The sequence below is a fragment of the Callorhinus ursinus genome, unplaced genomic scaffold (assembly GCF_003265705.2).
Source record: "Callorhinus ursinus isolate GAN/ISIS: 27379988/994484 unplaced genomic scaffold, GSC_fseal_2.0 scaffold102, whole genome shotgun sequence".
Classification (NCBI taxonomy): Eukaryota; Metazoa; Chordata; class Mammalia; order Carnivora; family Otariidae; genus Callorhinus; species Callorhinus ursinus.
Genome location: NW_027397164.1, coordinates 281,733 through 292,869, shown reverse-complemented (window position 1 = coordinate 292,869; position 11,137 = coordinate 281,733). Strand labels below are relative to the sequence as shown.

The 11,137-nt window shown below is 53.7% G+C and overlaps 1 protein-coding gene across 1 annotated transcript; it reads left to right on the top strand.

The window, feature by feature from the left end:
* Nucleotides 1-5,893: 5,893 nt before the first annotated feature.
* Nucleotides 5,894-10,875, top strand: SOST (sclerostin). Its single transcript, XM_025861720.2, has 2 exons — nucleotides 5,894-6,121; nucleotides 8,822-10,875. The coding sequence occupies exons 1-2, from the start codon at nucleotides 5,902-5,904 to the stop codon at nucleotides 9,241-9,243; spliced, it is 642 nt and encodes a 213-aa protein (XP_025717505.1). The 5' UTR covers nucleotides 5,894-5,901; the 3' UTR covers nucleotides 9,244-10,875.
* Nucleotides 10,876-11,137: the final 262 nt, after the last annotated feature.

The window sequence follows — 11,137 nt, the reverse complement described above, 5'->3', positions numbered from 1 at the left end:
TAAAAAAATAAATTTTACTTAGTTAACATAGAGTGCAATATTGGTTTCTGGAGTAGAAATCAGTGATTCCTCCTTTACATGCAACACCCAGTGCTCGTCACAACAAGTGCCCTCCTTCCTACCCATCGCCCATCTTGTCCATCCCCCCCACCTCTCTCCATCAACCCTCAGTTTGTTCTCTATCATTAAGAGTCTCTTGTAGTTTGTTTCCCTACCTCCTTTTTTTTCATTATATTTTTACATAATTGAAATGTACATATTTTAATAAATATTTTTTGAAGATTTTATTTTAGCACATGTGCATGAACAGGGGGAGGGGCAGAAGGAGAGAGAATCTCAAGCAGACTGTGCTGAGCGCAGAGCCCAGCACAGGGCTCGATCCCACAGCCCTGAGATTATGACCTGAGCTGAAGTCCAGAGTCGGACACTTCGGTGACTGAGCCACCCAGGCGCCCTGAAATGTACATATTTTTAAAACCGTAAGACATCCTTGTGGAAATGTGGAGTTCTGAGAAACCTAGTCCGAAAGCCCATGAACTAGATGTCCTTCCGGTGGAATGTTCCCAGTGCGCGGAGCGCTGGGGCAGCCGCCCTGAGAGGCGGGAGGGCGGAAAGAAGAGAGGAGTTGAAAAGGAGAATGGAGAGCAGAGGGCAGGTGCAACTGGGCTTGGAAGAGGGAAGCCGGTCTCCAAACCCACGGGGTGACAGAGGCTCTCTTTTGCCAGACTTCATTCTTTTTCAACTAGGCCCGACCTTTGGACTTCCATGTTTGTCTCCTTTTGTCCCATTTTAGCCAGAATTCCCCCAACCTCCCCATCTGATCATCCTCAGTATCTAATCGGGTTCTTCACCACCACCACCCCCCCCACTGTCCCGCAGGTGAAGTCTGATCGCCACCACTGCCTTCAGCAGGAATCAGGTTAGGTTGGTTTAGCCAGAATCCCCCCTTACCTTCCCTGCTTCCTCTTAGTAATTTTCCATCCACTGACCCCACACTGCTCCTGGGCTATAGATTCCCACTTTCTGTGCTGTGTTCGGAGCTGAGCCTGGTCTCTCACCGCCACTGCAAGACCCCCATGCCAACTCTCCTTCTGCTGCTCCCCCCGCTTGTGCACTCGCTCACACCTGCACGCGCTCTCTCTGTCAAATATTTATTTATTTATTTGAGAGAGAGACAGAAATAGTGACAGCATGAGTGGGGAGGAGAGGGAGAAGCAGGTTCCCCACTGAGTAGGGAGCCCGACTTGGGGCTTGATCCCAGGAGCCTGGGATCAGGGCTTGAGCCAAAGATGGACGCTTAACTGACTGAGCCACCCAGGCGCCCCTAATATAAAATCTTAAAAAAAAAAAGACAGGCTGATTTGGATGTCCCTTATTGCAGACAACTGCCTATAGACAGGATAGCCCTCCAAATCCAGATATTCCATTTTACCCTGACCTGTGGGAGCAAAGTCTGTGTAAAAATGCAGCCCATAAGGAGAACCCTCCATTCCCATGAATTACAGGCAGGTGGCTTGAGAACCAAGTAGAGAGTTAGATGCCTCTGGAGGCTTCTTTCAGATCAAAGATTCTATAATCCCGAGGATTCAAACAAACATACCTTTCTTTCCAAACTTGACCTATCCTTCAAAGTGGGGTGCAAAGGCCACATCTTCCTGTGTGGGTCCCAGATACACCCCAGGCAGAAGAGACTGTTCTCCCCTCTGCAGGCTCATAACACTTTGTCCCTTTAAAAAAATGCATCTAGGGCGCCTGGTTGGCTCAGTCGGTTGAGCCACTGCCTTCGGCTCAGGTCATGATCCTGGAGTCCCGGGATCGAGTCCCGCATCGGGCTCCAGTCCCGCATCCCGCTCCCTGCTCGGCAGGGAGTCTGCTTCTCCCTCTGACCCTCCCCTCTCTCATGTTCTCTCTCTCTATCTCATTCTCTCTCTCAAATAAATAAATAAATCTTTTAAAAAAATGCATCTAAACCTTTCCTCAGTGGCACTAACCACTTTCTTTGCTGAAGAACTGTTTTCTTCCCCAGTACAGGAGCTCCTGGAGGGGGAGTATGGATCGGTTCACAGCTCCTGGCAGGGGTGGGTCTTGCCTCATGAAAGGTTTGGCAAGTGGACATACGAACAGGCAGCTTGGTAGAAATGAGAACCAGCAAATCATCACAAAAAAAAAAAAAAAAAGCCTTGCTAGAAATTTAGGTACAACTGTTAAATTATTAAATGCAATTTAAAGATTTTTAGCCCAAACCCAGAGTTGGTCACCTTGTGGAGGCGCGTGCTGTTATGGGCTGAACCATGCCCCTCCAAAATTCATATCTTGAATCCTAACTCCTAGTACATCAGAACGTGACCTTATTTGGAAGTAGGGTTGTAGCAGATATAATTAGATGAGGTCATTAAGGTGGACCTAACTGAATATGACTGATGTCCTTTTAAGAAAGGGGAAATGAGGGGCGCCTGGGTGGCTCAGTCGTTAAGCGTCTGCCTTCGGCTCAGGTCATGATCCCAGGGTCCTGGGATCGAGCCCCACGTCGGGCTCCCTGCTCGGCGGGAAGCCTGCTTCTCCCTCTCCCACTCCCCCTGCTTGTGTTCTCTCTCTCTCGCTGTCTCTGTCAAATAAATAAATAAAATCTTAAAAAAAAAAAAGAAAGGGGAAATGAGGGCATAGACAAACACAGGGAGAATGCCACATGAAGATGAAGGCAGAGATCGGGGGTTGGGGGGATGCTTCTATAAGTCAAGGAATGCCAAAGATTGCCAGTAAAGGCACCAGCAGCAAGGGCAGAGACATGCAACAGACTCTGCTCACAAGCCCTCACAAGGAACCAACCCTGCCAACACTCTGATCTCACAGTTCCAGCCTCCAGAACTATGAGAAAATGCATTTCTGTCGTTCGAGCCACCCAGTTTGAGGTACTTGGTTTCGACAGCCCTAGCCAACTTACGCGCACGTTTACCTGTATGACACTGGTGGGACCGGGGACCTGGCTGAGCTTTCTGGAGAACAACCCTGCAATGCACAGCCAACTGTTCACTCTCCCAGACCCAGTGTTCACTTCTGGAAGTAACACTAAAGTTTTTTTTTTTTAATTATTTTGTGGAATATTACCCAGCAGGAAAAAGGAACAAATCGTTGATACATGCAACAACCGGGATGAATCTCCAGGGAATCACTTGGAGCGAAAAAAGCCAGTCCTAAAAGGTTACATACAATTTGGTTCCATTTATATGACACTTCTGAAATGACAGATTAGTGGTACCACGGGCTAGGGGGGCATGGGAAGAAGGTAGGTGTCGTTATCAAAAGGCAACAAGAGGGATCTTTGTGGTCACAGAGTTGTTCCTTATCTTGGCTGTGATGGATACTGGAACTTACACATATGATAAAGTGACATAGACCGAAACACACACACACACACACACACACACACACACACATGTGCGTGTGCACACGAATACAAGTAAAACTGGGGAAATTTGAATCAGATTGGTGGGTCGTATCAATGTCAATATCCTGGTAATATTGTACTATAGTTTTGCAAGATGCTACCATTGAGAGAACTGGGCAAAGAGTACGTGGAATTTGCTCTGTTTTATTCCTTACAAGTACATGTGAATTTACAATGATCGCAAAGAGTTTAACTCAAAAAATTATTTCGTACGAGGAGTCCGTTCATATCATCCCTACTGAGGATAGGGAAGCATTGGAAATAACCTAAGTACCCGCAACAGACGTCAGCTAAAACCCTGGGGGTTTAACTCTGAACAATGATAAGCTCCCGAACTGAGTAAATATAAAGCTGGATTAGCATGAAGTGAAAAAGCAGATGGCATCATAGCAGGTTCTCTGTGAGCCGTTCTGGGAAGAGCAGCCTATACCTTGGCAGAGAATAACTCAAAAGGATGGACATACTTCATAGGTTCAAATCCACTGGATTCTTCTCTTTTTTTCTTTTAACAATGACTTTAGTTCCAAATAAAACATGAAATGAAATAAAACCCTTCGCCATCCTCCAGCCGCCGGCTCTTCTGTCTCCAGCAGGTGGCAGCAGTGCTCCGAGGATGGGCCCCACGGGCTCGGGTTCCGGCGGCTGGGTCTGTAGCTCCCACCAGCAGGTGGGGTTTCAGCGTCCCGATCGCGCCAGCTCAAGGAATCCGGCCTCGGAACCTCCCTCTCCCAAATCCAGGGCAAGAAGGCCGTTGTCCGGCCACGATTGGGTTAACGGTCCACATTCCAGAGCAAGGGAAAAGGAGGCTGGAGGGTCAGAGACAGGGGGAGGGGGCGCAGAGGGCCAGCTTCTCACAACACCCACGGGCTCTGTTGGGAGAGATAGATCACCTCCAACAATGGCCACAGCTGTTTTCGTCTGCCCCGAAGGAAACTGACTTAGGAAGCAGGTATCAGAGAGGGCCCTTCCTGCAGGGGCTTCTGTCTGGCTTGTAAAACTGTCAGAGCAGCTGCATTCATGTGTGGAGTGATGGATGGTGGAAAGGAGGGACAGACGGCTGCAGATGGACACCGCGGCTTACAAGTCAAGGCAGGTGGCAAAGGCCTCCTAGAGGCTCTGCAGGTGGGGCGTGCTGATTCATTGCCCAGTGAAAATACCAAGGGGACCTGGGCCACAGCCCTCTTCCCAGCCTCCTTCAGGGCCAGGAGCCTGATGCACCTCCTCCTTTATCCGCAGGGAAAGCTTCCGCTGGCTCTCCTTTCTTTTCCTGCACCTCAGGTGTGAACCTTCCTCCCCAGTACCCTACCCCTCCCAGGCCCCTCGTTCTGCTCCAGGGCTAAGGTGGCAATTCCTTTTGGCTTTTTTGTGGCTAGCTGGACCTGGGATGGCTTCATGGAATGCACCCCACACCCCATAGCATGCACCAATAAGGCTTTCCACATAGGACTCAAAACTCTTTTTGAAAAATGTAATGGTCCAGGAGACCAAAAAAAAAAAAAAAAAAAAAAAGGAGAAGAAGAGAACATCAGCACCAAAAATGCTGGCCTTGGCTTTTGCTAAGAAAAGGGATTTTTGTGCTCTCCATTCCTAGCCACGGCCTAGCCATGGAAATAAGTGTCTTTGGCACATCAGTCCCCAAGCGGCTGTGTCTTGGCCAAGAAGTGCCTGTCACGGTGCACAGAAGCCCCAAGATTTCCTCCTTGGGCTCCATCACCATTGCCTGTTGACTTGCTCATCCTGGCCTTGTAACCGGAATCCCTGCCTCCTGGTGCAAGCAGACGCCCTCCCCGTGGCCTTCCGGTTTTCTCTCTTGCCTTCCAGAGGGTGCCAACAAAGGGCTATCTTGGTCAAGATAATTGATGCTGAGCCTCCCCATGGAACTGGGACCGATGACATTTCTTAAAAAGCCTCCTTCTGCCTCTGCCTGGGTCTGTGGGGGCCAGAGATAGAGCCCTTGGGCCATTTGTTGGTGGGGTAACAAATGAACTTGGCCGGAGAAAGGGACTTGGCTGGGCTCAGCCCTGCAGAGGGCTCAGCGCTGTCGTTTTCTTTGTGACGCTGGTCCACAGTTTGTTTTTGAGAAAGCCCAGGGGGCCCAAGGAGGTAAAGATTCCAAGCTGGAGCTCATTTTGATATCTGAAAACCACAGCCGCCTGCACGTGGGAGGGGCTGGAGGGCAGGCTTGCCTCACACACCCGCCTCCCTCTAGGTCACCTGGGAGCACCAGCAGCAATTTGGGAGTTTGCTGTGCCTGGGAAGTCTTTGGGGAGGGCTTGCTGTGAGCACACCCCGTTCCCTCCCCCTGGGTTTGAGAGAAACATGGGACCAGCCCTGCCCCAGCCTGTCCTCATTGGTTGGCATCAGGCAGAGGGGGCTTTAAAAAGGCAAACGTGTCCCAGGCTGGAGGTCGGAGCCTGTGCTACTGGAAGGCTGGGTGCCATCCTCTGGCTGGCACCATGCAGCTTTCTCTTGCCCTGTGTCTTGTCTGCCTGCTGGTGCATGCAGCCTTCCGTGTGGGGGCCGGCCAGGGGTGGCAGGCCTTCAAGAACGATGCCACAGAGATCATCCCCGAGCTGCGCGAGTACCCCGAGCCTCCGCCGGAGCTGGAGAACAACAAGACCATGAACCGGGCGGAGAACGGAGGGAGGCCCCCTCACCATCCCTTTGAGACCAAAGGTATGCTGGAGAGGAGGGCATTTTTCACACGAGGGGCCTGGAAGGTTCTCTCTGGGAGGTTGTGAAGACTGGGGTGGCCCGTCCGCCGCTGTCAGCTCTAACAGAGGGACAGCCTCGCCTGGAGGCAGGGGGAGGCTGGCAAGCCAGAATAGCCTTGGCGATCCAGCGCGGGGGCATGAGGCTGGTGGGGGGGCTGGCAGCAGGAGCCTGGGGCAGGAAGGAGGCAGAGGTGGTGAGGATACAACCCTGGGACAGGCTCAGAGCCTCAGAAAGGAGACAATTTCCAAGAATCCCCTCCTGAGACTATAGGAGACAGGCCCGGCAGCTGGCATCCCTGGACAGGGGACCAGACAAGGGAGCCTCCTGTCTGTGAGCACCTGCTGGAGGTAGACGCTCTACCCAGGCTGTACCTGAGGGATCCGCCGCAGGGGAGCCCCAGGAGGTGCACTCCCAGTTGGAAAGTGAAGAAATCTCCAGACACTAAGTAACTTGGTAGGGAGCAGAAGAGCTGAGATTTGACCCCAGTCTGATCCCATTCCAAGACAGCCCTGGTGGGGGAATGTGTGGGGGGTGCTGGGGACTGAGAGCCAGAGCAAGTCCCCACAAATCAGCGGGAAGAGGACACTCCCACTGCCCCGAGTCTTCCCAGTGAGCTGACACTTGAAGGCATGGAAGTTGTAGGCAGAGTATTAGCATCCGACCTGGGTAGCAACTCGGGTCCAGGCCCTGGAGGGGAGGTAGCATCCTCTGTGCAGGGAGTGGACACAGGTGGCCCCATCTGTCCCCAGGTCCCCACCCGAGACCCAGGCTTGCCTCCCTACTAGGGAGGGAGCCTGACCCTCGTGACAAGGCGAGGGCCGTGGTCGAGGGCACATCTGGGCTCCTGGTCAGGTGTGCACGGAGAAGCCTAGGGGGCGGTGTGCACAGCTGGCCCGGCAGCGGGCAGGAAAGGCTGGGGGTGGGGCCGGAATGACACTTCAGAGGGAGGGCCTCACTGCCCTCCAGTCATTGTCTGGGTGGGAGAGGAGTCCCCTGCCCAGGCCCCCTCATCCCCTCCCTCCCTGCCCCACAACCAGCTGGGAATGTGGGGCTCGGCAAAGGGGGCAGCCTCACAGGAGGCCTGGGACCTCAAGTCTTCAAAAAGGGAGGGCAGGAGAACACCACCCTGCCATTCCCCCCAGGCAAGGTCGATTAAGCTCAAGGGACTGCTTCCTGGGCTCTATGGGGCCCAAGTACAAAATATCCACCTCCCGAGGCTCCCATGAGAGGCCACAGGCCCCAAGGAAGCTGTGAGCTCAAAACAAAGTCCCTTCTGTAGAGGAAGTGCCTGACCTGGGGGCACTATTCTTGGAAAGCCCAAAAAGCCTCCTTGCCTGGGCAAACAGGCCGCCTCCACACACTACCCCTGCAGCCTGGGAGCCGGGGTGAGGATGCCAAGCCAGCCCAGAAACCAGGTCAGCCACTGGAGGAAGGCAAACCCACATCTCCCCTGCTATGCTTGTTCTCCAGGGCCTGGGGAGTGGAGGCCTGGCCTGTTCTGCCCTCTCTCGGCTTTTGGTCTCAGGACTGTTGTTCATCTCCTTGGGTGACGGACAGGTGCTCACATGAGGACCAGCTGTTTAAAAAGCTCCCACCTGTTTAAGCCCACAGTAGGAGAGTTGATCGCGGTGTCTTCAGGGGACCAAGCCAGGCCTCAGAGCCCAATCCCCACCCCCACCCCAACTCAGGAGCAAGGCTGGGTTACCATCTGGGATCCATTAAAACGGCACAAAACAAGAGATGTGCCCAGCAGCATGCCTGGTACACAGCAGGTGCTTAATAAGTGTTTGTGGCAGCTGAACCTGTAGGTTTTCAGGCAGAGCTCCATCCCCTCTGGTAGGGAAGTAACTGCAGTAAGAGGCAGCCCTTTGCCCCCACCCCCAGTGCAGCCTCCCACAAGGGTGCTCAGGCACACAGCGTCCACCCTTAGAGGAACCCAGAGGCGCCGGGGCCCCAGGAAAGTGGAGTGAGGATGCGCAGCTCTGCCTTTTGGGCAAGTACTTTCCCCCCTCTAGGCCTCCTGGTCCTCAGCGATGATGAGGGGGTTGGACAAGCAGCGTTTGGCTCTTTTCAAGTCTAATGACTTCTCCTCCCCACCTCCGCTTCCATCTCTCTCCTCCGTGGCAGCTGCCCTGATTTATTACCTTCAATTAACCCCTACTCCTTTCTCCATCCCTCGCCATCCCTCCCAAGTGGCTGGAAAAAGTCTTTAGGGGAAGCCAAGGCCATGCAAAGGGTGTGGCAAGTACCTACTCTGCCTAGACCAGGCACTCTATTACACAGATGTAAGTTATATGGGGGAGAAAAAGCCCCCCTTGGAGAAGAAGAAGAACACATAACGGCCTATACTTCCAGCTCTTATTATGTGCTCACTGTGTCCCCTGCATTATGGCTGCAGTGGATTCACTCACTAACTCCTTAGGACAATGCATTTTACAGATAGGAAGCACAGAGAGGTTAAATGACTTGCCCAAGATCAAAGTTTTAGGGGGAAAGGGTGGGCCAGAGGTCTTTCCACTCGCACCAGAATACCTGGGCCCTTCCCGGAAGAGATACCCAGGGGCAAACGCGTCTGGAAAGCGGCAGGTGTGGAAAAGGCCGGGGCGTGGGTTGGTGGCGTGCAGGGAGCCGGGCTGGTCTCAACGCGCCCTCTCTCCGCAGACGTGTCCGAGTTCAGCTGCCGCGAACTGCACTTCACCCGCTACGTGACGGACGGGCCCTGCCGCAGCGCCAAGCCGGTCACCGAGCTGGTGTGCTCGGGTCAGTGCGGCCCGGCGCGCCTGCTGCCCAACGCCATCGGCCGCGGCAAGTGGTGGCGCCCGAGCGGGCCCGACTTCCGCTGCATCCCCGACCGCTACCGCGCGCAGCGGGTGCAGCTGTTGTGCCCCGGGGGCGCGGCGCCGCGCGCGCGCAAAGTGCGCCTGGTGGCCTCCTGCAAGTGCAAGCGCCTCACCCGTTCCCACAACCAGTCCGAGCTCAAGGACTTCGGGCCCGAGGCCGCGCGGCCGCAGAAGGGCCGAAAGCCGCGGCCCCGCGCCCGGGGCGCCAAAGCCAACCAGGCCGAGCTGGAGAACGCCTATTAGAGGCCGCCCGCCGCGCCGCGCTCCCCGACCCGCGCCCCGGCCCAGGCGCCCGGGGTTCTGCCCTCGGCGCGCGGTCTGATTGTTTGTATCTCATTGTAAATGTCTGCAACCCCGGGCAGGGGGCTGAGACCTTCCGGGCTTCCGCAGGAGGCAGCCAGGCCCTGCGGATCCCGGGGCGGGGAGGGCCAGAAGAGCCCCCGTCCCCACTCCCCCGCGTCCGAGGGGGTCCCGCAGGGCAGGGGAGGGCGCTGAGAGTCACACACACTGAGCCACGCAGCCCCGCCCACCGGGGCCGCCCACCTTTGCTGGTCCCACTTCAGAGGGAGGCAGGAAAGCAAGCCTTTCACCGCCCAGGGGTTCTAAGGGAGCGGTGGGGAATGAGAAAAGTCCGGGGACTGGTTAAGAAAGTTCGATAAGATTCCTCCCCCACTCCTCTGCCCCTCATAAAGCCTTTAGTGCCTTGTTGTGCCAAGAACACAGGACTGGGGTCCGCAGATAGGGTTCCCAGTCCGGACTCTGCCACTAACTTGCTGGATGACCTTGGACCACACTCTTCTCTTTCTGTCCCGAGTCTGTCCTCAATTTCCTCTTTGGAAAATGAAGGTGGGGCTGGGATTTGTATCTCGAGGAATCTACTGTCACATGATTCCAAGGCCTTGGGTGCCTTTTGAATGGGCAAAGGAGAGAGAGAGAGGTTGGATTGGATTACCGCCATGGTCACCTCCAGAATTCAGAGTTGTAAACCTCTGATCTGACAACCAAAGATGAAAAACAAGCGTGGTGGTGGGGGCGGGGGGGGGGGGGGGGGGGAGTCTTTTTTATGGCTGACAAAACCGTGGAAGAAGCTGTGTTCTTTCCAGTCTGGCCTCCCCAGAGGTTTCCCTACCTCGACCCCTCCACCTCAAAGGATGCAGAAACAAATCCACCAGTTGGGATAGAGAAGGAGAAGGTCCCAAGGCGGGGGCGGGAGGGGAGGACGGGGGAAGGGCAGGGAGTAGAGCTCGGACAGAAATCACCGCCCCCCATTCCGAAAGAACAGCACCCCCCACCACGGCCATATTTTAAAGTCACCTTCTGCAGAGAAGCTCAAGGTCCCAGGACACTGGGCTTGCAGGCCCAAGGGAGAAGCCAGCACCCATTCAAAGACCAGCAGATCCCTTTGCAGGCACCTCCTCCTGCCTACCACTTACAGACACGATTCTGTCTAGAAGCTAGCTTCTTCCTGCTGTTACCTGTGACGGCGCACCTTACGTTAAAATACTACTACTTGGGGAAAAATTACAAGTGCTGTATATATGCTGAGAAAACCGCAAGACCAGTTAGCTGTCATCCAAAAATCTTTCTGAAAGTCATTTCCAGACATCTCTTACTTTCTGTGTAGTTTTTAATTGTTAAAAGAAAAAAAAGAAACTTTTTTTTTTTTTTTTTAAACAGAAGCACATACCACGTGAAAGCCTGCCGGGCTGGCCATTTTTGCAATCCTTTCATGTGGGGTTTGTCCACAAGAATGAGAGTCGTGGTTCTTAAAAAGAGTTAAGTTACCTATTTATTTTCTCACTTAAGTTATTTATGCAAAAGTTTTTTCTTGTAGAGAAATGACAACGTTAATATTGCTTTATGAAATACCAGTCTGTTCTTTCCGAGTCCAGAGGCATTGTTAATAAAGACAATGAATCATTTCTGAGAGGATGTGGTCTCATTTCGTCAACCACACACAGTCATTCTGTCCAAGTTAACATCCTTCTCTTGGTCACTAGGACCTCGACCTTGGAGACACCTTTGACTGGGCCGCGGGGGGCCCTTGTGGCAATTATGTCGTCCCTTTGAGAGTCCTGTCTGTCCCTTCCTTTCCAAACCTAGACCTCATTCCTTCGCCACAGCGACTGTCCTAACT

Excerpts from the sequence above, each read along its gene's own strand:
- SOST (XM_025861720.2), top strand. The coding sequence starts at position 5,902 with ATGCAGCTTTCTCTTGCCCTGTGTCTTGTCTGCCTGCTGGTGCATGCA. Across the intron at positions 6,122-8,821 it reads CCATCCCTTTGAGACCAAAG|ACGTGTCCGAGTTCAGCTGC; the intron begins GTATGCTGGAGA and ends CTCTCTCCGCAG.